Below are 26,110 nucleotides of genomic sequence, written 5' to 3' on the forward strand. Positions count from 1 at the left end.
GGTGCAGCTTTTTAAAATTTAAGACTGAAGTTGGGCCATGGATACTCCCATGACCTCTCCCTGCTGCTCCAGTAATGCTCAAATACAAAGCAGTGGTCAGACTTTACTGTTTCCTCATGAATAGTGGTGGACTTGAGCAAAACTGATCAGGTGAGCCAGTAACTGACTGCTTTCCTACAGTATCCACCACAATCGGTTTATCCAGTTGCTTAGAACAATCGTCAGTTCCTCTTTCAGATGCCGTGCTGTTGTAACGCTAACACGAGACCCCAAAGGCCAGGTTACTACACAAACAAGAAGCAACCAAGGGTGATGGGGATAAAGTTTCTTTCTTCCTCAGAAGTCAGGAACAGCAGTACTGCAGAGCTGGCAAACAACTGAACTCTGACAGAGTTCACTGGAGCTCTGGCATTTGCTCCTTTCTCCAGCTCACATCAAGAACAGATGTCATCTCCCCCAGCTCTCGGGATGCCAAGTCGCTGCCTGGAACTAGCAACACAGAGGTGCTCCACAACCACTGCAGAGCACAGCAGGCCACAGCACCTCATGGTTGAGAAAACAGCTCCAAGCGAGCAGCAGAGAGCCAAGTACAGTCTTTTTCCGAAGGCTGCTCTGCAGAGTATGGAGTCAAGTGAAGAATCTGGCTTCCCCCAAGTACAGAGTGGAAAACACGAAATCAAAAACAGGCAGAGAAACTGCTTTGGAGTGTTGAAACTACGACCCCATGCAGGTCTCGGGGCACTTCCCCACCATCTGCTCACCGTGTCGAGATACTGGGGAAGTGCTAGGAACTCTGCTGGCCACCCTGTTAAGTTGCCTTTCCAACAACGTCACGTGAACCTCCAGATCTTGACCCAAAAATGTAACAAGCCATGTCCTTAGCCTGAACACAGCCTCTAGCACCCACTGATTTGCACGTACATAGGAACAGAGCAAACAGTAGATGGAAGTTGGGAGCTGCCACCCACACCTCTGGAGGTTACACCCTGCAAGCTAATGTTTCCAAACTGAACCACAGGGATTGCCCCCGCCACCGGGTCTGGTCCATGGGAACCTCCTTTCCTGCCCAGGAGGTGTCAGTGTTTGCTGGAGTACAATGTTTCTTCCTCAGTGTCCGTTTCATCCTGGAATTCATTGCTCAGGAGGGACTTCTTTGAGCTGGTGGACATCATGCGGATTTCATCCTCGTAATCATCGTGGTGCTGCCGGAGGCGATGGAAGCCATCTTTGTGTCTGTTGGACTTAATGGAGCAGACACACCAGATGATACAGGCGGTGAGGACCAGAGCAGACATACTTGCACCTGCCAGAGAGAAGACATTAAAGTTAATGCCATGTTCCCCCACTTCAGAGGCTCCAAGGCTTGCCACCATCTCTCTTCCCTTATACAGTCACAACCACTTTCCTCACTTCACTGTGACCCTGCTCCTTCCTCCTGGGCCACAGAAGACTTGCCATGCAAGAGGGCAGCTCCCAGAGCAGGACTGCATCAGCTACACTTTCTGTGCTTGTAATCTAGGATAGCACCTCTGAGCTCCTCTGCAGACCACTGGGTATAAACTCCAGCCTCCCCAAGAGCTGCTACCTTGACAAAAAAAAAAACCCCAGCAAAAAATACCTCTTAATGCTTACCCGGTGCCACATCACTCAAAGAAACTCCAGGGAAGAAGCAAGATCTCCCAGCTCTCAGGTCTATGCACAAACAGTCTCTCCCCATTCCAGGCACCTCAAAGTCCATTCTGGACCCTTCAGACCCCTGCAACGCTCTCCACTCCCTCCCTCCCTCCCATCCGCCAGCCTAGGATCACCAGACCCAAGGGCTGTTGGACCAGTTTGCAAGTACAAGCACGTGTATGAAAGGGAAAGCAGGAGATGGCTTAAGCCTGCAGGCTGCTTTTCCAGTTCAGTGAAGAGAAGGGTCATTGTCAGCATGAACTGGTACAGAAAGCAAAGCTCAAAGCTTTAATTAGAAGTATCACTTTACCTGCAACAGTTACGACCAGCTCCCGCGGCAGCCCAAATATCCTGTTTTCCGTGTCAAATACGATTAACACGGAGCTGGGTGCATCATGACGTACGAAGACCTGCAGAAAGACAAGAGAGCTCAGACTGTCTCAAAGCTTATGCCTCTCCTAAGTGTCCAAACCAAAGAGGTACTTGCTCACCAGGGCAGGACCAGCTGGATGCCACAGACAAGTGCAATGGAAAGAAAAGCTACTGCTCAAAACAACCCTGCTCTGCCGGGAAATTCTTTTCCATCCATTATACCAAGGCAGAAAACAGCCACGCTGGGCACATCAGCGGCAGCTAAACACAGCCAACGAGGCAGAGCCCAAAAAGGGGACGCTTTTATGTAACAGGGAGTGGGGGGAAGATCTCCAATACAGACATTCACATACCTTGACGTGTTTCTGCTGGTACCCGTCGGCTATTGCATTGATGTTATGCAAACCTGGAGCCAACAGCACGTGGAAATAACCACCTTCTTTAGTATAGACCCTCAAACCCTCGTTAAGAACAATGGTAGCTTTAGAAATTGCCTTGCCACTCTTGTCTTGGACAAATCCATGGACTCCCTTATGAACCTGCAATAAAGCATTTCAAACACTTCACGTTCAGATCCAAGCACATGGCACATTTTAACTAAAACAGGATCTGATTTCCCCCTCAAAACACAGCCTATTCTCCACCCCTGACCCCCATAATAAATAAAAAGTGTACAATACTGCAAGGACTGCTCAGCCCACCACGAGGCCAAAGAGCACAGATGTTTAACTCTCATGTCAACACATTTCCTGGTCACTCACTGCCTCTGGTCAATCCATTCCTCATGCAATCTTAATTATGACTGTCTGTAATTGCACAGCACCAATAAAAACACAAAGACTCTTCATACTGCTCTCTGTCTCCCCCTCCCCAGCCAGCACACTACCTTCACTCCTTGCCAGGATTTCCTCCCACAGACTGCGGCTCACCTCCACAAGCATGCTAAGGAGAGATTTCCTGTGGTCTGCCCACAGGCCAGGAAGCTGTCCTGCGCTCGGGAAGTAGCAGCAGCTGGTATAAACAGTGATCTCGGGACAATGACCAAACATAACGCTGAAATCCTGCAAAAACCCAAACCACAGTTAGAACAAAAGAGGTGGTATTTAAAAAGCTTTGCAAAGTGCAGCTGGAGGTGGGGAAGTTTTGCCGAGACATGGGAACAAATATGCTTTTTAATGCTTGTTTAGCAGAGACAGAAAGCCTTGTGTCGTGATGAGGTACCTTCATACTTCCCAAGTGACTGTGCCATTCAGAGCCACGGATCACACCACCAGGAATATTCTCATCTGTGAGAGCGAGAACACAGTTGTCAGACAGACCTGCTCCTAGCAGAGTCTAGCGCGAGCTGACACGGGAGTTGAAGGATTCAAGCAAACATACCTGACTTATTTGGACAGCCTGGCTGGCCCAAATGCATCAGCGGATGGTTGTTTGCATACAGAGATGCCAAGTGCTTTAGTGTTTCTTTGTTCTCCACTACAAAGAGAAAAGCGAGACTTTGAGAGTGCAACTCCAATTCAGTGGAGGGGCAGAGTCCCATTCTAACATCATGATCCTGTATTAAAGTGACACACGTTGTTTCAGGAGCGTTCCAGATTTCCTCTAACACTGAGGGGTGGTATCAAAAGCAGCCTTTATTCTTGGGCAGAGGTCAGAATTCAGAGGTCGGGAATGGAAATGGCAGATGTTCTGATCCCCAGCTGAATCCTGCGAGGCTTTACAGCTTTACTTAACAGAATGTCAACTCCAGATACAAAGTGCTGGACACACAAAAGGAGGCTACAGAACACCACCAGTGCAAAAAGCTCTTACACCCTGCGGTCGCATGAACTTCCGCAGAGGCAGCCCGAGGGTAACCGTGCGTGCAGGGCCCTGGAGGAGTCAGTCATACCTGTCTGCACTGGCTTATCGTACGGGTAGGTGACAAGCAGAGATCCTCCATCCAGCGCAACAGAGAGGCTGAAATCCTGCTTCAATATCAAGTTCTCCATGATGGCTTTGGTCTCAGGCTCTCGTGTCCCTGAGTACCGGGAGTAATTGCCTGTAAATCAGAACAACAAGTAGAAAAGGGAACTGGCAACAGTTTCCTCTGCTATTTGAGAGGCCAGCAGAAGTACATTCTTTGTTTATGTCTGAAATTAAATCTGCTGCCTGTATTAAAAGGTATTTGTCAGATCTCCACAGATGCACCTGACAGATCAAGCAAAGCACCTAGTCCACACTACCCATGAGGGGAATTAATCTGCAAAGCTAAACAAATGTGACACACCGCTATTTCCCCAAGCTATTTACTTTTCTGATACAGAGGGTATTTCACGTGTATTTGCTGTCCTCAATGTCACTGAACTGACATTTTCTTAAGAAAGCATTTGGGATGATCTCAGCCAAACAGAAAACTTTGTCCCCAGGAACGGTGGGCATAGCACTTACACAGTGCTGCAAATACAGCAGGCAGCTACATGGAAACCAGAAAAGGATGAAAAAAGGAGACCATTTCCAGGGTATTTTTCAGAAATGAGGAGTTGAAAAAAATCAACTAACAGCAAAGATACATTAGGTGTTGTCTGACCCCCGGCCTATTCCTAAAGAACCCTGCTTTGTCTTATCCTTGCAAATAAGGGACTGCAAAGTACCATCTGTAAGGGGGATCCAAGTTTGGAAGCTGCCAGCAGCTGCGCTGCCTGGGCTCCAGGGCAGGAGTGCTGCTCTCTTTACAGGTACACCCTGCAACCAACCAACTACACCCAACCCCAGAGCAGCTAGCAGGAGACTGCTACAGCAGCCCGCATTTCTACAGGGACACTACACATCGCTTGGCTTTAGTTTGCTTTACTTGTGAAGTCTGTGTCCAGATCTCTGCCATGAGCATTAGTCTGGCCTATCTTCGACGTGCAGCCTCTCTCCTGCGCTATCTCACGTCCGTCTGGATTCAGGGAAGGCACAATCACAATCCGCGTTCGGTCAATCAGCTGAACAAAAGGAGAAAGAGTACAGAAAGTGCAATTAGTGGAGTTCATTCTCCATACGTCTCATTTGCCTGGATCTCATCCTAGGAACTGCTGCTTATAATGGTACCAGCAGTCAGAGGTTCCCCCCGGCCCCGTGGATTTCACAGCGCCTCCCCATTATGTGTCAGATTACTGCAACCCACAGGCCACTGTTAACAAGACAAGTCTTTCCCAGCGAGCCCTGTCTTCTCAGGATATAACTGGCGGGCTCCAAGATGCTCCGTCGCATTGGCTTCTCACCTTTGTAACAGCAGCGTTCTTCTTGTAGTTCATGCAAAGAAATTCTGCCAGCGCCAGGAGCAGCTCTGTGCCAACGGGAGCGTTTCCGTGAATACCAGCAACAAAGCGGATCTTTGGCTCCTCAGGCTCAGACTGGTTGGGCTTGTTGGAGATTTCGAGGGACCAGATCTGACGGAACTCGACGCTCTGACCCAAACTGTCAAGAGATGAGAAACCAGAGCGTCAGCTCAGAAACAGAGCCGCACCCCTAGCCGGGCCTTGCGGAGAAATCCCAGTGTGGAAAGGAACTACTGCAAGGAGGAGGCTGCGAAGACCAATGACGCACAAAACACAGCCACATCGTGAGAGATTCGCAGCAGCACTGAACCAAACTCACTCTGAATATCAGTTTGAACACAAACATCTGTGTGAGAACATATCCAGGTCCAGGCGTACAGGACACCCAGTGTTCCATCTCTCTCTCTATGGCCTGTAACATCACCATAGATGACGGTGATCAATGCCTCTCTGCTTCCAGCGTTGCTTTGTTTTTTTTTTTTGAGGGGGGTGGGGGAGGTGGGCGGTTCAGGCTTTGGTTCTGGTTGGTTTTTTTTTTCCTTCAGAGCAGGATACATCTGGACATCAAACTCATTTATAAAGCACCGGGCGCAGAGGACAAAGACAGGCCTATTTCCAGTAACGCAGAAGTTGTTGCTACAGTCATGCCATTAAGTTAGCAGAGCGAATGCAAGCAAAGCAGGGAACACAATCGGGGCTGATGCAATGGGACGGACAATAGAGGCTACAGATCAGAAAAGCAGCCTTGGCACCAGCGGGGACAGCACATGAGCACGTTGTGCCTGGTAACAACAAGCAACCGAGGTCCTGGGACAAAGAGATTTGTGCTTTCTAAAGCTGACAGAGGGTAAGCGCTACAGGTCACAAAGGAAAGCAGAGGACTGCAGACAGCTGGTCTCCTGCAGGAGGGCAGAGGCCTTGGCTCAGGGCAGGCTAACTCAAACGTGTCTTGCACTATTGAATCGACATCTGAAGGCAGACAATGAAAAAAGGACATTTGAGATTTCCAAGTCAAATTTGATCACTTCTGCCGGGGACTTTTAACAGAGTGGATGTCAGAAAGGATTTGGGAAACAGAGCATGGAACAGACATTTGCAGAAGCCTGCGATATCAATGCTGGGAATATTGCAGCCCCAGGAACCCCTGGGGAACTGACAGCACCCCAGGTTTAAGGCAGTAAAACGATGTCTCAGGAAAAAGCACACAGATGCACCTGCGAGTCCCTGCAGCCAGCGCCCTTACACGTGGGGCTCCCGTGAACCACAGGGAAGGGGAGGGCACGAGCTCCCCATCTCTGCACGGCTCGTCATTTCACTGCTGCCCCACCACAGGCTGCTGCTCAGGGAGGAGCTGAGCACTGCTGCTTTGAGTTTTCACCTGGTGAGATTTGTGATGCGTGGGTAGTTCAGATAGAGGCCTCGGAGGAACTCGGAGAGGTCTTTGTAAGGGCGGTATCGGTAAGGAGAGACATCCCCCGAGGAGGTAAGCAGGAGGCGCTCCAGGCCATTCTCAGCAGAGAGGTCTTTGATTAGGGTCTCAAACTCCTTCTCGTTGGGGTCACTGGTGTCTGGGGTGTTCAAGACCGGCATCCTCCCCTCCTCCACTTTGATGTCTGTCCGTGAAAGAGTGAAGTTGACTTGCACCCCACCTTTGCTGCCAACTTCCACTGTCTTAGTGACTGGATCGTACCTACCCAGGGAAGAGAAGGCAAAAGGAAACGTCAGGGGTTCAAGGCCTCACACAAGTCACCCCACTTCCTGACTAAGACACTCACGTGGGACTGCTACTGCTCCCCAGCCAAAAGGGAGAAGCATAAAAACAAAAGAGCAAGAACATTTCAAAGGGACATGGGAATGGCAGGAGGACAGGGAGCAGCTCAGGGCCCAACACAGCGCTGAGCCACTTTTGGCTCAGGTGTTGCAGGGTGACGTGGCAGACTGGCAGGACAACAAGTCAGGCTGCTTTAACACAAAGGTTTTGGCAGTGGTTAAAGTGATGAAGTAATTTCTGCGGGCAGCTGCCTGCAAGAGAATTTCCCCTAAAGACACCAAGTTATCAACTCCTGCCCCAAAAAAAGAGAAGATTTGGATTGTACACCGGCACCAGATGAGTAGTCTTTGACATCAGGGTAGCATCACGTTGCTAACTTGGCACAGGCCAGAGGACAGAAGAAACACCCATGCCTACATCTGCTGTAGGCCAAGGCGATGAGACTACTCCTGACTGGGAGGTCAGTCATGCAGCTGTTTGCTCCCTGTGCCACGGCTCGCTCACCCTCGGGCAGATGCTGTGATTTTGTACGTCCCCTGGACCAAGAGGCGCCAGTAGTCTCCATCCCTGTAGGTGGTCACCGGGTGGTTGATGTTGGCAACGCTGATGGTGGCGTTGAGAATGCCCCTTCCGTCCGTAGCATCCAGCACAAATCCCCAGACGCCACGGTGAACCTGAGCACAGACCCGGAGCCCTGCTGAGTGCCAGCCCTCGCTCCGCCTCCCACCATCACTGACACCCAGAGCCCACCAGCTCCCAGCCCAAGAGGTTCAGCGTTCCCAGAGGAGCAATGTGTTCCAAAAGGGTTCATGTTAGACTCGCCAGCAGCTGGCATGGACAGAGATCACCTAATGAGTACAGTGAGCAATTGTTTGGCTCAGTGTGCCACCACAGCACTCTCTGCTCCACACCTTTGTTTGCACACCCCAGGTGCGCAGCACTACCACCAGCCCCGACTCAGACTGGAATGGCACATAAGGGCCACTCCAGGGAAAACCAAGGCAGTAGTAAATAAAAAGCCCACACCTGCGTCGCCTGGCTGCTGCTTCCATACAGATTTCTGGTATGTTGAGAAGGAGGGGAAAGGGGAAGTCAAGACATGTTCTGCTGGGGACAACTTCTGTGGAGCAAGTACCCAGTCTGGCCAGGAAGCAGCACTTGCGTCAGCCCAAAGATTAGCCTGGCACATCCAATGCAAAACCCAGAGGCAGCTCACACAAGTGTCTCACCTGTTTCATGAACTGGAGGAGAGAGCGGCGGTTCTGCTCCCAGTATTTTGGCAGCTCCTCAGCTTTTGGGTATTTCACACAGCCCAACTCAATGGTCACTTCAAAGCAGTTTGTATGTAAGTAATTCCAGTCTTGCATCCCACCTACAACAGGAATGTTAAAAAGTTTTGACAAGGTAATTGTACCACAGCTCAAAAAAAAAAACAAAAAACAAAAAACCAAAAACAACAAACAAACAGATAGTAGAGACAGATGAAGTACAAACTACAGCGTGCATTTTACAGCTGAAGAGAGAAGGCTTTTACACAGGGCAAGATTCAAGCTTCAAAGGGACGCCAAAATAACAGACAAACAACCACCCTTCTTGCAAATACCTTTCATGCTAATATACTGCTGTAAAATTTTATGAAACCATTTTGCTAATAGCCAGAAAAACTACACTATAAATTCCTTTCCTCAGGAACACCTTTATCTGGGTACATTATTTAAGATGTTGTAAAAGAAACCTGAGCCCCAGTGACCTGGGCTGGCCAAGGCAGAATTTGTGAGTGATCAGACTAAGTTCTTCGCGCTGCACATGCATCAACTTGAAGGTAGACAGTGCAAGAGACTTAGGGTCTGCTTTACCTGGAACGTTGTACCACTGAGCCCCGTTAGTGATGCCATGCGGGAAGTATTCCGTGGGGTACATATCCTTACAAGGGCTTCCCTGATACATCTTTGTATTTTCCTAAAAAACAAGATGCAACACGTGAAGCTGAGTCTCCGCACTCTACAGCCACTGGCACTTTTTCTAACATTAGTCACACGCTTGGAGTTACCAAACAGAGGTTCACGTAGGCAAGCATTTGTACGGCTACAGCGCAAACAGACTGCAGCACCCACACCCAATCCCAACCCACAGACATCTTGATCTTCTCCCGATTCAAGTTTTCAGCATATTCTTCCACCCTTCAGCGCACATGGCCCCTGTGCCCGCACCGAGCGCTCCTCCTACAGCGCCTGCAGACAGAACGTGCTGGGCATCCACCTGTGAAATGACAGCCTCCCACAAGACCCTTCTGCTGTGCCTGCAACACCAGATGCCCACAGTACCCATGCTCTCCTCTACCAGCCGCTCAGGACGCTCCCGACAGCATCAGCGGCTCACCCCGCAGGATGTGCCTGTTTTCCTGTTAGAGCTTTACCTTGGAGTAGGAAAGCGCCAGTTGTTGAAACACAGCATCGTCTGGGGATTTACTGTATATGGCTATTCCTTGTTCGTCATCGTCAAAGGGGTAATTAACCACCAGAGAACCTGCAGGGGAAACAAGCTTTGACTTGTACGTGCATGCTTTCCAAGCGACCCCTCAGCCTAATACGGGGAGTTTTTCTTTTTCTCCAAAGGGTGACAAGTCTTCCGTTTCTCAAGACCTGGCATTAAACAAAGCATTAAGCCCAGCGGCTAGAAGAGGCAACAAAAGCACAGGAACACACACAACCACACCCAGCTGGGAAGGTGAACCCAAGCCACCACACATCAAAGGTCTGGCTCTTACACGCAGGAGGGATGAGCACAACAATAATTGCTTTCACAGAGAACAAAAATCAAGGGGAAGAACTTCCTAGAATGTGCCTGGTGCCCTCGGCCCAACTGCTAGAGTTGTTCAGCTCTCTGGAGCTCTCCCTAAGCACGTTGCACTAACAGCACCACGCAACCCCAGGCACCGCTGCTGCTGGAGACCTGCCAGCTCCCTCGTACCCACACGCAGTACTGCTGCACTACGAAACTAAACGTGCTAGCACAAAGCAACCACCGGCAAGCTACCACAGCTACAAGCCAGCAGACAAACTGTCTAGGGAATAAGCTGTAATATAGAGACTTAATTTAGATCTCTCCAAAAAGATAATTAAATTACAGTAAATTTCATAGCTCCGCCACGCAATTCAAGGCGGGGAACTATCAGGATTGCATCTCGTTCCCTTCATTTTATAAATACTACGTAGCCTCCAACAGCCACAGCACTGTATCACATTCCCAGATCCAGCTGCTGAAGAGTCCATTCCCATCTCCCAACGGACAACGAGCTAGCTACCTCCCAACGCATGTGCTCCCTTCAGAGAAGTGGTTCTGATCCTCCCACCAGCCTCTTCAACTCCCTACAAATGTGCTTGGGGACAAGGTTTTCACCCTCTGTCTCCAGCTTCTGATCTATCTTCCAGCAGCAGGACCAACAGGTTTGGTTTACTCTGTGTAGGCCCTTTGGAAATGGCCTTTTCACAGCAATGCCGAGGGCAGAGAGCTCTCTGCGACAGCTCCTCGGTTCACGCCCAGAACACCATGGACACAGCCCTGCAAACTCTCATCCCTTGAACCTCAGGGCAAAGGAAGGAGCTCGGTTTGGCTGCAGTACCTCCATGCAGGTTCGCTGAGAGCACAAACGGGTAAGACTTTAACCAGGTCATGACAGCGAGAGTTTCTGGCTGCAGAGGGTCTGCCACGTGGAAGAACTGATCTGGGAAGTTCCGGTTCAGGTCGTAGTTGTTGCTGTTGTTTCTGCCAACAGTACCTCCTCTGTCTCCTGAAAATTAAAACACAAGTTCAAGCTTGTGCCCTACGCAAGTTCCCACTCCAGTGCAGAGGCTCCATCCTGTTACTACTAACAATTAATGGAAAAGAGCAAAGAGCACAACATTGCTGGCTTCCCACACCCCGGAGAGAGGGGACCCGCACACTCTCCTTCAGCGACAGGCCTGCTCTGCGCACAGAAGTGTCCCAGGGCCCTTGCAGCAGCTGTTTGCACAGGGTGCCAGTCAGACCACAGCCAGCAGAAAGGCAGTGAACCATGAACAATCCCAGCAGCCGGATGTCACGACCGCAAAAACCTCAGAGCTCACCTTCTCAAACCAGCTGGACAAGTTCTTTGTTAAACACAAGCAGAGCTCTGCTTCCAGAAAATCATTCTGGATTGGACATTCATTGGACAGACTTTGTTCTGCCAATCGCAAGAGCTCCGCAGTTTTAAGGACTTCCCTGAGGGATGTTTTTGCCAATTTCAACATCACGATAAAAGTTTCTATTATCCTTGGACAAGTGCTCTGCAGACAGACTGGCTCCTACGTCACATGTTACTTAGAGCATGGACTGAAGCACAGCAAGAGTGAGCTGCGCCAAAGGAATGTCTTTTTTTTTAAATAATCCTTGAGATGGCCACAAACCATGAGGGGACCCAAACAGGGGCAGCATATAGCACTGCTGAAGCATAAGAGCTCTCCCCAACAGCTTCAAACATCAGTCGACCGCCCACATTCTGCAGCGCGGGGTCCACCCACCCATCCCACAGCACGTACCACGTCCCTCCCTGTGCAGAGAGCACTTCTGCTCCAGCAAGGCCTCCAAATTTCCCAGAGAGGTACCACAAACCCAAAGGCTTGTTCTCAGAGCTAGAAACCCCACTACTGTTTCAGCGCAGACAGCAATACCTTCCTGGGACTTCTCATAGCCGTCGGGGTTCATGGACGGCATGATGTGGATCCGTGTGCTCTGGACCAAGTCAGTCACTTCAGGATCAGTGCCAAAGTTCTTGCAGAGGTACTCAATGAGGTTCAGGAGAAGCTCTCGCCCCACAACTTCATTCCCATGCATGTTACCGATGTACTTGAACTCCGGCTCACCTGCAGACACGCGGTCATGCCGAAGAGACATTTGCAACCAGCACATTAAAGCTTGGAGACCTCTCACCACCCCAAGCATTGCTCTTTCAGGCCTTTCTGCAGGTCTGGAGAGCTTTTACCTAAAATTTACCCTTCTGCTCCTACAACATGAAAAAGGATGAACATTGTTGCAGGGAAGCCCCTTGGTTCTTCTGTCCCCAGAGCCCCAAACCAGTGCAGATGTCCCCAGCAGTGCTCTAACTCACACTAGTGCCACACGCTTCACCTGGTCTTTTTAGAAAGGGTACTGCAAGCAGCAGCACAGTCTCTCTTCAGACAGGTGCCAGCTCTACGCTCCTTTTTGCTCTGCCCACAGAGTCTCCCAACACAAAGGGTCTGTCACTTGCATTCCTGTTTCACTAAAAAGGATTTCCCATGTTACCTGCTTCATGGATGCCAGGGTTGTCCGAGATCTCCATTACATAGAGCTCCCGCAGCTCCACCGACTTGCCCGCGGAGTAGAGCCGGGTGATGTTGGGGTACTCGTTGGCGTACCGCCGCAGAAAGATCTCCATGTCTGAGAAGTGATGGTGGCGGAAGTCCACGGGTTGGATGGGTTGATGGCCAGAGGTTGGGCTTGGGGCCTCTTCCTGCGCAGGGGTGGGGGTAACGGTAGAGACAGGAGCAGGCGTTGCTGTGAACTGCGTGACATTAGGAGCTGGTGGCATTACAGTGGGCTGCAAGGAAAAATCCACTTCCGTTGCAGCTCCCTCCTTCACCTCAATGTTCTCTGTGGTCACTGGTGCATAACTGTGAAAAAAAAAAAAACAGCTGGCTTCAGCAAGGAGGCTCTGCAGAACAGAGGCCAAACCCCCCTGCAGCCTTCTCCACCGCTCCCGTCTGCTCCTCCCAGCCTGAGCACACTGGGATGTTAACGGCTGCGTGAGAGATTCACTAGCGAACAGGACCCATCCCACTGCCACCAGACCCAGCCACGCTGCTGTCCTTGCTGCGTCACAGGGGCACGAATTCCTGTTTAGAGACTCACCGGAGAAGCAGCCACTTCACAGGGCAGCCTAGGGGCGAGCTACGCATTTACATCCAGACTTGGGACAATACAAACTCTTACTGGGGTGGCCTTACTCCACTTTCTCCCTTTGCCCGGAAAGTAAGATGCAGGTTGACACAAACAATCAAACAAAGGTGACAGAAATGCTGTGCACTCAACAGCACCCCGCTGTAGCGGGGCATGGAGTGAACAAACACAGCTGGAGCTCTAAGCTGACGTCCTTTACTCCTGCAGCTTCCAGCCAAGCCCCTTAAATACACAACAAGCTTTGGAGGAAGAAATCAAGTGAAGGAACATGAGCAGCTGGCAACGTGGATACAGGCTGCCACAGAGACATTACCCCATTACAACTGCAGTCACGTTGTAGGTCCCAGGCACAAGCAGCCGGTGGTAATCGCCAAATTTGCCTGCTGTGATGTTATGAGCAATACCAGCAACAGCAATGGTCGCGTTCTCCAGGCCAGCTCCAGTGACTCCATCCCTGACAAAGCCCTTCACACCAATGTGGACCTGAGGAAAACAAGGCAAGAGCCTGGCTGAAGACAGGCAACATCAGGGGAACCACGTCCTCACCCAGCCCTGCACTTCCCCAAACGCAGGCAAAGACACCCAAGGGCCCATGATCCAGACAGTGCTTGGCCAGATGGCAAGGACAGGAACTCCAGCATGCACTGGGAAGGCAGTAAGATCTCAGAACTGGCCCTCCCTAAAAAAAATCCTCTATTTCATCGACATGGGCACACAACAGTATGTACAGAGCAGGGTTACAGGCCATACTGGGGGACAAAATGCAGCTGCCTCCGTTTCCAGCCTCAACTCATACATGGAGACAGCCTGGCAGAGGAGTCTACAAGTCAAGGTCCCAGTGCTTTTGAATATCACTGGAGGCTCATGACACTGAGGCCAAACAGGTACTCTGCTTTACTTAGAGAGATCTGCACTGATCCCTCTGATGCTGCTCCTCACAAGGCCCCTCTCAGCGGAGCTCTGCGATCACGGAGGATGTGGGAATTGCGGCGGAACCACAGAGAAACACAGCAGATTTGTAGCCACCAACCTCTGCACAGCAACTGCAGCAGTTGTGTTACCACATGCAGCAAAGAAAGCCACAAGAGCAACGGAACACGGTGCTTTCAGCCCACTACAGCCACGTGGGTTTCACAGCTGCTGCCCTCGCGCCCCAGCCCAGCCCACTCTACCTTCTCAATGAAAGCAAGGAGGGACTCCCGGTTGTTCTCCCACTCCTGCTGAAGCTCGGAGGTCGGTGGGTATTTGCAGCAGGATAGCTCCAACGTGATCTCAAAGCAGTTGGCCCACACGTAGTTGTAATCCTGCATCCCACCTGAGAAAATGAGACAGAGACATGTCCTTGAAAGCAACGCACAGACATCTCTCCACAGGATGTAGAGTTTTTCCTGTCCTTCAGCTCCCCACGGCGTCTCACCACAATGCCACCCTAGCTCTGGAGTGAACACCCTAAGGAGAAAAGTCAGGTCGGATCATCGTGAGAGTCTGTGCTGGGGGAGACTGTGTTCTGTTTCTCCCAGTAACCAGCACACGAGGCCACCCAAATCAGCCACAGGCAGTTCAAAGATGCCAGTCCCTTCAGTTTCACTGCTCTGTCAGCCGAACTCAGCAGTGCAGCGCTTGGAAAATCACACAGGTTCGTTTCACTGTGAAGACATCTTCCAGACACTACCAATCCTGGGTGTCAGGGCAGGCACACCGGAGTTTGAACGCTACTGCTGCCGGGTCCTTTGCTAAGCGCTCCAAGCCACCTTCAGATTTGTGAGGTTTTCCTGCAAGAGCCATTACTCTACCCGAAATGAGTTTCAGGCCTCTGATACAAAAGAACACACCAGATTGTCAATGTGGGAAGCGGCAGCTCGAATCTGCAAGTTGAAAGTTTCAAAGATCACACAATTCTCCCCCAAAAAAGTTAGCAAAACTTGAGACAGGAGTGATGCTTCCCCTTCTCTACTTCCTCAGGCTGCTCTTCCCCTCCAGCTCCTCATCTGAAGGTCTCCATTTACTTCATATTTAGAGCAGCCCTAGCAGAAAGCCTGGCAGGGTCTGAACGGTGACAGCACGCAGTGAGCTGCAGCAAGTCACCTTCAGGAAACTCTCCTCTTGATCTGGGAGGGCAGTGATGCCTCCCTCTCTTCTGAGGACTCTTGTGACCCCACAACAGCCAAGTCCTGCAAGAGGAGAACAGGATGCAGACTTGTCCACCTGGAAAACTCCAACTGGGAAATTTGGTCTCATCCCTGAGATCTGCAGCCAAATCACCAGCCTCCTCCCACATTTCCTCTTTAAGGCAGCAGCCTCAACTAATTTAAGGATATTGCAGCACCTGGGGACAGCTTGCTCCTTTAGTGTTAAACCAGCCAAACCTCCATGAGCACCAGAAAACAGAAGTGCACAGAGCTTTTTCCCAGTGTTAAGCTCATGTTACTACTTTTGCCCTTCAGAGAAACCACAGGCACTGCAACGAATGAAAAAGGTCACCTTGTTCCAGCAAGTGTCCTGACTCCATTCGCTGGAGTTTACGTTCAACCTTCAGCAAGCAAACCTGTTTCTCAAACAGGAATGAATCACGTACCAGCAGGACTCGACGTCGACAGGTATCAACACTCACAATCTGGAGCTCAGAGTTCAGCCCACTGCTGAAGACTGCAAATGTTCAGCCCTCTAAGCACTCCTGGGAGTCTTCAGCAGCAAAAAGGACATTCCAAAACCACAACTCTGTGAAACAGGTTTCAGAGTCACCCTGACAAATCCCACCACATGACTGTAGCCAGACGTCTTGGCCACATGAGAGGATCGTTCCCACCACCACCAAATCAGGCAGTTGTGCCAGTATGGAAAACACACCACAGCAAGTTTTACATGTGCAGAAGACAGCCAGTGGCACGTGTCGTGGCAGCAGCCTGCAGCACCCCAGCAGGCAAGTCTGTAAGAAACCCATACTTCATGCTCCCATCCTTTGCTTTGCCCAAAGCGCTACGTTAGCGCTACGCTAACAAACCTCACTCGCTTTGTCTGAGCAGTTTCCTAAGCATTATTCACAAGCGAGGGACCCTCGGGATCCTGGCCAATTAACCAGCCAGAATGGATCAATACCACCATGCAAATGCACTACCTGGAATTTGCACAGCCTGTGTTAATGCACGGCCAGGAAAAGCCACCAGCAGCGCTTTATCAAGCAGAGGAGCCTTAGGAGAAATGTGACAGCTGTGAGCATTTACTGTCCCAAAAGGTCAGGGACTGCCGCTCTGAATTCTGTAGCCCCACTGCACTCGGGTAACGTAGAGATGGACCAACAGCATAAAGCAGGATTTAGAAGAGCAGGCCCCTGGGAAGATGTGTGAGACGGTACCAGACCAAAGATGTCCCAGTTCCTCTCAATTCTTCCGCGAGCCTGCTGCTAAGAGAACACAAAGTTTTTACGGTAACAGATCTAGTGTCATTCGCCACCAGGAAGAGAGCACCGCAGCTTGTGAGATCAAAACAGGAAAGAGACTTTTCTGTCCAGCACAAGGGGCCAAAAACTGTTTGAGGACTTTAAAACACTCAAACTCAGTTCAAGGGGTTAGAGGAACAAGGCCAGAAAATCTGATACGTCCTCAGTTTTATCCGGCTCCCGTTACCGGGCGCAGAAAAGTAACCCACAGCGGGCTGCTCTCTCGCCAGTAAACACCACGCAGAGCGAAACAATTTGCCAGCCTATAACCATCTGCTCATAGCAGGACGCTAATGCATTTGAAAACATCCATACGTAAACCAGAGCCATTACGAAGCATATTTAGTGCTTCATCTGCCATTCAAACAAATTTAGGACAGATGCTCACCCAGAAGAGAGCAGCGACAGACTAAATTAGAGCTTGCTGCATCAATTTCAGTAAAACTGTCTCTTTGAGAAAGTAGTCCATTGTATGCTTGAAAATTTGGATTGTGCCTGCTGCACATATTTGGCCTTCACGCGCCCCCGTGGTAGAGCAGGACAGTTATTTTTACAGCATATGGAATTACGTATTTTTCCACATACCATCTGCACAGCCTTTCCCGGCTACGCAGAAGAGCTGAGGGTGCAAAGAAAGACACAGCCTATGTCTCAGGGAGCAGAGCAGGAAAAGTACACCCAAGGCAGCGGACTGTCAGACTACTCTGCTGCTTCTACTCTGCCTGTTTGGGTAATATCTAGGGTAACTTGCTGGATTTATTCCAGCATTTTTCATCACAGAGTGTCATTTAGCCCACACCGCGCAAAGCTTCAGCCTCCCAGTGAAGCGTCATACCTATTTCACCAGCGACAAAAGCAAAAGCGAGCAGCTTACAGCCACAGCACGTCAGTCCCTGGCTGGCATCAGGCCACAAAAATGCTCAGGACAAACGTCTCCCCTGCTCTGTCCCGCTCCTCGAGCGCCAGGACTGCACTTCAGGAGGGGATCCCAGGCCTCCTGCAGCACAAGCGCTGCGGAGTTCACGCTGACAAGCGTGCCTTTGCTCCCTGCCAAGCTCCGCACCAGGCAGGCACGCGGGAGAATGCAGCTCTCTAGAGTCCAGCCCGGGGACCCAGATTCCAGAAATACACCACGTGCCAGGAGAAGCCTTCCAGGCCAGCCAGGAAGGACTCAGCTTTCAAACTGCACTGTGCAGAAACCTCTCTAATTCCAGCTCTCGCTGGAGCAGACATGAGGAGATGAGAGACCTGCAGCTAAGGCAAAGCAGAGAAATGGCCCTGTCTGCCCTGCAGAGAGAGCAGACGGCACAAAGCAAGCCAGAGATGTGATTAAATACGTGGCACAAGTTGCTCGCTCAGTGGACAGAACCAACTGTCTCATAGCAGGAGACCAGGCGAGGACCAACAGCACTGAACAGGCAGAGGAACGTTTTGGTCCGTTAATCTGAAATCATTAAACCTCAGAGGAGGTGAGGTCCCAGCCTCCGACTCCAGCAGCCGCACCACGCAGCCCAGGGCAGCACAGCCCTGCCGCCTTCCCGGCGCTCTCCCGAAGAGGAGGGCAGCTCCTGGGAGCAGCTCTGCCCCACCACAGCACAGCCCAGCAGTTCACCTCGGATGTGAAAAGAGGCATCGGACCCTCGGACCATCAAGCCAATGCTTTTGTCAAGAAAAAAGAAAAATCTGAGTAAGAATTTTATGAAAACACAAACACATCAGGGCAGCTAATTGTGCGCATCCCAGAAAGACGTGGCTGGAAACTTCTACCAGAGCTCACGCTGTGCAACGCTTTCCGCCGTGCCCAGGAAAGAGGCCACCACAGTGATGCCATGAGCACCCACTGTTCTCAGTACTCATTTTCACTGCTCTGAGCTTGATGCCAGTAAAAGCTGCTCGGAAGCTCGGTGCGGCTAGTAACCACAGTGAAAACAGCCCAGTCAGCACGCGCTAAATCCACTTTCAACCCAAGAGGCATCTTCCGATAGAGACCAGGAACGCCTCAAACACTTGGACACCAGAAAGTCAAACTAGCAAGCAAAATAACTTCCAGGAAGAGATTGCAAATAACAAGATCTTTGAAGGTTGCCCACAAAATATCCTGTTGAACTGAATTCAGTTTCTGAATTGGGCTCTTCATGAAAATAAAAACAAGCAGGTCCTTCCCACAGATAAGACTTAAACGGTTTCCTAACCGCTTTCCAAGCATCACCTGGACCACACACCAGCCCAGACTTGCCTGTATTTTCTTGATCTGAATCATCCACTTGGTTTTTAACCACCAGAGGTTAAAAAGGAAGGAAGGGTAAGAGCATGTAGAACAGAGATAGCCTCCAAAAAACGTCCCCGTCACAGACACGCTTATCTACAGCGGCTGGAATGCAGAAGCCAAATTCAGCCGTCTGGCGGAGAGCCATCTTCCTCTGCACACACTTGACCTTAACAATTACTGCAACGGTTTCTGCTCACCACCTCAGTTTGACACACATAAGAGGTTGTTTGCAAACTCAAATGAAAGTTAATGGGGTCTGGCACCAGCATAAACCTGAACTGGTAACTCTGGGACAATGAATCCCATAGCAGTTGACTTTCCGGCATGTTTGATTTCACATGATAAAATGTAGCAGGAGAATTTCCACCTGTTGAGACATTATGTTCTCATTTCTTTGTTTTTCCTGGCCTTAGCTCACCTGGAGCCTGCAGTCTCTCCTGGCACAACCTGATCCGCCGGCCACAAGCATGTGCCCCGCACCATTCACAGAACCATGTGCTCTGGTTCTCTCTAGAGCTCAGCCCAGCGAGCTCCCGCAGGGTACTGGGATTTCCCCAGCCTCGTTGTACCGCACATTTCAATTCTGCCGTCACTGGGAAAGGGCTCCCAGTCCGAGTACGAGCCTCAGCAGTCCTTGGCACAGAGCTGAGCGAGTCAGATGACTCAATACAGCCGCTGTGGTGGTTTTGCTGCTTCTGTCACGCACAGTGCACAATTGGCACCGCTTTACCTGCTCTTCAGCCACCACTAGAAATAAATGTTAACACCTAAAATCCCAAAGGGACACATTAACTTCACACAACATCAAAATACATGTGTACTGGCCTTTGTGGTATCTGTTAGCTCACCCATGCTCTTCCCTGGATCGCAGCTCCTGTGGGTTACACTTTAGGTGAACTCCTCAGCCTGGGAGGTGCTCCAAGAGCTGCCATCACCCTCGTGTACACCTTCAACAGCGACAAGAGACAAATCACCGCCTCAGGGAGAAACGGCACAGGTCTGCCAGCCTCAGCAATGCTCCACTCTGGGAGCCAGTGTCAGTGCACCCTCCCTGTAATCTCTGCCCATGAATCGCCTACGGGCACCAGTGCTGAACCCGAGACTGTGGCTTGTCACAGCAAGAGGGTTTGTTTCCGCAGAGGCTGGATGCTGGAGGATATAAACCACAGCGATGGCAGCACAGAGCGCGCAGGTCCTCAGTTCACACCTTGCCACTTCCTGTGAAATGAAAGTAGGTGAAACCTCTGCTCGCTGACACGGCAAAGGCAGCCCCAAAGGCTTGCGCACCAGTGCCACGGCCACCAGCCGGGTGTCTCACATCCTAACAGGAGGATGAAGAAGTTAACGCTGCAGCAAAAAAATGCTGCTCGCTGAGGGAACCCAAGCCCAAAGCTCTGGAACCACCCTCCCTTCAGAGCACATCCATCCCGCTTCACTGCAAGGGCAGAAAGCCTTAGAGCTGCAGCTACCAAACCTCCCGACCGAGATGTTTGCCGATACCGACTGCCACCAGAACAAGGCAGCACAGATCATCCAGGATATCCTGTTCCCTCGTAAGCAAATTCACCAGATTACACAAACCTTCCTCCCGCTGGACTTTTCACAGCAGTAGAGTGAACCTTGAGCCAGCAAACACCAGGGCTGGTGTGCTCAGCAGGGTGGAGGGAAGGAGACAGCTGCTAAAGAGGTAAAACCGCAGCTTTAACACGACACTTTATCTGACCAGTGAAATCCTGGGGAATGATTCAGCCACTGCTGAAATCAAGACTTCCTCTTCCAGCACAGAGGTGATGTCTTCAGGCCCATACTGGATCCCTCTCCCTCTTTCCCAAGCAAGGTGGATGCAGGGTTAAGACAGGACTCAGCTTGGAAGCCCATGTTTTGGAAAGACTGTTTTATCAGAATCTGTTAAGCTGTAAGCTCTGAAGGATAAACAATTCCCGATTCCACTGCTTGCTCAGCACTCCTGCCATCATCCCTCAGCCTCAGCGTGAGGGAAAGCAGAGCAGTCCAGGCGCAGCAAAGTAACGGAACTTCTTCAGAGGCAAGGTTTTGGTGTGTCCTCACCACAGAAGTTTCCACACTGTCTGGTGAGGTCATGGTTGTACAACATCCGCTGAGAGAGCACGGCAATCGCGCACCTTCTTCTAGTGACACAGCTAAGATTTCTCTTCCCGCCAGCCCACAGAGCCTTTTCCACGAGAGCAACTCATCACAGCAACTATCATTTAAATCTTATTTTCAGCAAAACTGACGCACGCAGAGCAGCCTACTGCGTGGCTGAGCCAGGCCAGCCACCTCCACACAAGCAGAGTGGCGGCATCGGGAGGCAATTTGCTCATATTCAGGTCACCTCCAAAGCAGCTGCCTGATGGAGAGAACAGGAGCAATCCTAGAAGCTCTACCAGACCAAATTTCGGATCCCTTCTAGATCCTGCTGCTCTGCCGGAGGAGAACAGGCCGTGCTGGTTGTCACCCTCTGCATAAGTCTAATAGCAGAGCAGCTCACAGAAGAGCTCCCTACCCCACTTCCAGCGGGAGCAGCTAGGCTAGCTCAGCTCAGACCATGCATTTTACATAGTCTTACAGCAGGCTATTCCATAATAATTTACAAAATTAAAATTTGGAGGTTTAAAAAACCTCATAGAACATTAGCATTGGTTTAATACCTTTAACAATAGCTTCCTCTTTCCTGTATCAATATTTAGTAACGGTCTGGACACCTAATGACAGTTCCTTTGGCAAATAGAATCACAGAATGGTTTGGGTTGGAAGGGACCTTCAAAGGTCATCCAGTCCATCCCCCCTGCAAGGAGCAGGGACATCCCCAACCAGATCAGGTTGCTCAGAGCCTCATCCAGCCTGGCCTGGAATGTTTCCAGGGATGGAGCTTCCACCACCTCTCTGGGCAACCTGTTCCAGTGTTCTACAAGTCGCATTGTAAAAAATTTTTTCCTAATATCCAATCTAAATCTACCTAAATGAAGCCTCCTGCATGCAGCATAACTCTCCAGCATCTAACAGGGTCAGGACGAACCCTCCAGTTTGCTGCGATTTCTTCCCTACAAACATCTCCCAAGCTGTGATTCATCAAGCACCTACTGGTGTGCCTGTGATGCCACTTCCCTGCATTTCAAGCTGCCAGAACACATTCAAAGTTAAAAATATTACTTCACCCATCATCCTCTCCTCTGGGATAACCACCACCGGTGTGGATGTCAGTTCTCAACGGCAGCAAGGAATTATTTCTGCAAGACTGCTCACTCTGTTAGGTGAGCTAGCAGAGTCAGACCCATTCACCAGCACAGCTTACCTTCTATGTCATACCACTGGGCGCCGTTTGTGATACCATCTTGGAAGGTCTCCTCCTCCTCGCCAGGGCAATTGGGTTTGCCAGTTCTCATTATGGGGTGATGTGACGCGTAAGCTTTTGCCAAATATTTGAACACTTCATCATCAGCCGATTTACTGTAGACTCCGGTGAGCTTATGCATGGGAGAGTCATCGTAGGGATAGCTTGCGACCACTGAGCCACCGTGGAGATTGCCAGAGAGCAGAAACCTGGGGTTGGGAAGGAGAAGAAAAAGAAGGAGTCATACTGGAACAATTTAAACAGGAAGCCAGCTACAGCCACCCAACCAGTTATTCTACTACCTTCCCACCAAAACTGTGTCCTCAGGAGCCTCCAAACTCTATTTGGGATCAATGAGGCAAATCACGCCCACGGCACGAGCTGCCCAGCAGTAACGCTACTTTGCAAGAGGAAGTGGTCAGACCATGCTCCACCAGCCCTGTGCATGGAGAACGCCTGTGGAGCTGCAGCTACACACCAAGGCTACGCTAACGGGTACGCACTTGTCTGACACTGAGTAGGCTACCGCTGGACAAAAAGATACGCTGTCCCAAGAGACTTATCCCCTCGGATCAAGGGCAGCCTCCAACACAGCAAACAGGATTGTCCGTGGGTCTGAACAGCGTCCAAGTGGGAGCACGGTGGGGAAGTCAGCCGATATTTGCGACAAACCAACTCTCAGGTCTGGTCTGTTCACTCCCCAGACTGACAACTGGCATTACTGGAGATGAAACAAGTTTCTTGCTTCAGCCCAAGACAGAGTCCTCAAACTCAGCAGTGCCCTGCGCATAAAGCGATGTACACAGCTCCTTGTCAAGCTTTGAACAACGCTTGGTACGTACAACAGAACTGACTGGCAGAAATAAAACCTGGATTTGTGACAGAGCTGCTAAAACCCCAAGTCACAAAACATAGCACGGCATGCCCTATATCACACTTTAATTTGGTCACAGGCAGCGTAAGCTTTTCAATGGATCCCAAAGGTAATTGTCTCTTTTCTTCCTCTTCCCACTAAATAGAGCACTGAGGAGAAAAGAGCTCTCCTCCTCGTTCTGTCCAACTGGAATTAGTTCCTGAGCAGAGGTAACATGACCAATACCTTTGCCTTGCTTAAAATAGCGCACATGAATTGCATTACACCCACTCTCTCTTTTTTTTTTTTAAATCAAACAGTTCTGTTTACCCATTCATTTTTCTATCAGCGGTTATGTTAGTCCAGCAATTGTACCAGCATTAACCAGTGCTGCCAGGCAGAGGGATGCACAAAGCACCGTGTTCTTCCTGTTTCACCCTGGCTTACATGCAAATCCCACCTCTAACACTCGCAAAAAATGAAAACAAAAAGCACAAGGTATTTTCAAAATGGTATTAAGAACAAGCATGAGTTTCCCTAGTAACTAATTTTGAGTTGCACGAAGCATGGAGGGATTTTTGGTGCAAACTGCGGCGCCAGACTGTCCTAAAGAATCCTTAGGACAAGCAACTACTGGTGCAGCTCACGAAATTCCTCTAGAGCACTAATCCCTACGGCCACCACCACCCACTAAGTCTTAATAATTAAGATATTTTGTCCAAGAAAATTCTGTTCCCTGAAACCAAGCAAAGATTATATGATGCTGAACGTTGTGTGCGTTGGTTGGATCCAACCGACAGCTCTACGGCACGCCATTGCCATCAGCCATCCCCTCTCCGTTTCTCTCTCTGTCCCCACTTTCAAAGAGAACCACATTTTGTTTCAGTCCATTGCTTGTATCTGGTCAGACTTTGCATTCTGGCTTTCTCCGCACAACTTCAAACGGCTGGTTACGCTGATCTTAGTGGTTTGGACCTTATACAGTTCTCTAAAGAAGAACACACTGCAAATGAAGAAATAGTGTCCAGCCTTGCCACTGCGCTTTCCAGGGCTGCCCCAGGCCCCAAACCAGAGCTTCACAGGCACCGTCTCCCCTCCCGGGCTGCCCCACTCCGGGCACAGCAGCTTCCCAGCATTCACCCCCTCGGAAGGTGAGCGCCTAACAGGACAGCGTGGGCGCTTAAGGATCAGTCCTGCATGCTTTGATGGGACGACAGATGGGGAAGAGGGCCACAGAAGCAGGGGCTGTATTTGGAAATGCTGCTGCCCAGAGCATTATTGCTAAATCCAGGGAATTTTCCATGAAATACAAAGATGGGGAAAGCCCTGGTCAATGCAACTCACTGTTAACGTGTTTGTACACAGACTAGTCATACACTTAACCCCAAATATTTTAAGTATCCAACAGCTCATGGTGAAAGCATTACCAGCCCCAAGAGCAAGACCCACAGGCAGGCTCTACACGAAGCGGACAAGAAGTTTCCAGCTGCGGGCTCGCAGAGAAGGGAGACACACGGAGGGTCACGGAGGCCAGGAGGGCCCAGGTGCACGCAAGGGGGCTCTTTGGCAAGTGCACGCCAAACTGCGGCCACCAAACCGCTCTCCCACACAAGGGTTAGCCCGGTCCTCAGGCTGCCAAAAAGGAAACAGCTGGGGAAATGTTTTTTTTTTTTCCCCCCTGAAGCCCTGCTAGGAAGCACTGGGAAAGGCTGAAAGCAAGCTGAATCCCCAGGGAGCAGAGCCTTTCCCGGGAGCACGGCGCCAGGAGCACGAGGCCGGCCACGCCAGCCAACGGTGAACGGGGCCGCACTCACTTGTTGCGCCGCATCCAAGCGATGAGGGCTCGCACCTCGGGCACGGGCTCCAGGTCGGGTTCGGTGGTCCCGAACTGGTCGGGGAAGCTGCGGTTGAGGTCGCGGCCCCGGCTGTTCTCCCGGCCGCCCTCCGCGCTCCCGCCGCAGTCGCCCTCGCGGGCCCGCTCGAAGCCGTCGGGGTTGAGGCTGGGCAGCAGGTAGAGGTCGGTGGTGTTGAGCAGCCGGACGATACGGGCCTCGCCGCCCTCCCAGCCCCGCACCAGCTCCTGGGCCAGGCGGAGCAGCAGCGGCCGCGCCAGCGGCTCGTCCCCGTGCATGTTCCCCACCAGCTTCACCTGCGGCCGGCCGGGCAGGGCCGAACCGCCGGGCTCCTCGCCTGCCCGCTCCGGTCCCAGCCCCGCCGTCAGGCGCAGCACCCACAGCGGCCGCCCTTCCACCGATTCGCCGATGCTGAAGAGCCGCGCCAGGCCCGGGGGGGCCGCGGCCGCCAGCGCCCGCAACGCCTCGCCCAGCTCGGCCGAGTGCAGGTACCGGAGCGCCTCGCCGGGCGCCGCCGCCTCCGCTTTCTTGATGTGGGCGGCTCGGGCCGGACCCGGCGGCAGCAGCGCGCAGAGCAGCGGGAGCAGCAGCGGCAACGACCCCCGCACCGCGCTCGCCATGGCCCCGCCACACGCCCGGCCCCGCCGCTCCGCCGGGCAACGGGAGGAGGCGGCGGCGACGGCGCTGGCCCCGCCCACGGGCGGGCGCTCCTGCAGCCGCCCGCCAATGAGAGGCGACCGGGGAGGGAGGAGTCGCTAGGGCGAGGCGGCGAGGGACCAATGAGAGGCGGTAGGGAGCTCTGCGTCACTGCGGGGTAGAGAGCCGGGGAGCACTGCGGCGCCCCCTGCAGGCCGCGCCGCTGCTGTGGGCCGCGCTGTCGCCGGCCGGTGCCCCGGCCCCCGCGGGAAGGGGCGGGCAGGGCGCGGGGGCTGCGCGGGGAGCGGGAGGCGAGAGCCGATGAACTGTTTTTATCTGTTTTTATCCTCCTCCCTGGGGAGAAAGCGGCCTGTGGCTTTCCGCGCGGTTTCCGGCGCACGGCGCTGACCGGTGCAGCAGATATCAATGATAATCCAAGACCGAGTTGTTGCGTCCGGGGGGACGAGCACCAGCGCACGGCGATGCTCCCCGTACCTCGGCGCGGTGTCACGACACGCTGTTGCAACAGAATCCCCTCCAACGGCTAAAGCCTAAACACAAACCACAAAGGTGGCTGGAGGTGGAAGGCGCGGGGCGGCCTCCTGCCTTGGCACGGGGACAAATGCGGCTC

The 26,110-nt window shown here is 51.7% G+C and overlaps 1 protein-coding gene across 1 annotated transcript; it reads right to left on the bottom strand.

Annotated features, from left to right (window-relative positions):
- Positions 1-310: 310 nt before the first annotated feature.
- CPD (carboxypeptidase D) lies at positions 311-25,490 on the bottom strand. Its single transcript, XM_086762803.1, has 21 exons — positions 24,805-25,490; positions 22,099-22,346; positions 14,253-14,395; positions 13,394-13,563; positions 12,427-12,794; positions 11,814-12,005; positions 10,745-10,912; positions 9,539-9,648; positions 8,979-9,081; positions 8,352-8,494; positions 7,627-7,796; positions 6,730-7,041; positions 5,295-5,490; positions 4,880-5,015; positions 3,938-4,087; positions 3,427-3,522; positions 3,268-3,332; positions 2,976-3,107; positions 2,400-2,585; positions 1,985-2,084; positions 311-1,303 (listed from the first exon to the last, which is right to left on the bottom strand). The coding sequence occupies exons 1-21, from the start codon at positions 25,461-25,463 to the stop codon at positions 1,077-1,079; spliced, it is 4,074 nt and encodes a 1,357-aa protein (XP_086618929.1). The 5' UTR covers positions 25,464-25,490; the 3' UTR covers positions 311-1,076.
- Positions 25,491-26,110: the final 620 nt, after the last annotated feature.

This window comes from Chlamydotis macqueenii, chromosome 19, assembly GCF_036417535.1.
Source record: "Chlamydotis macqueenii isolate bChlMac1 chromosome 19, bChlMac1.mat, whole genome shotgun sequence".
Taxonomy (NCBI): Eukaryota; Metazoa; Chordata; class Aves; order Otidiformes; family Otididae; genus Chlamydotis; species Chlamydotis macqueenii.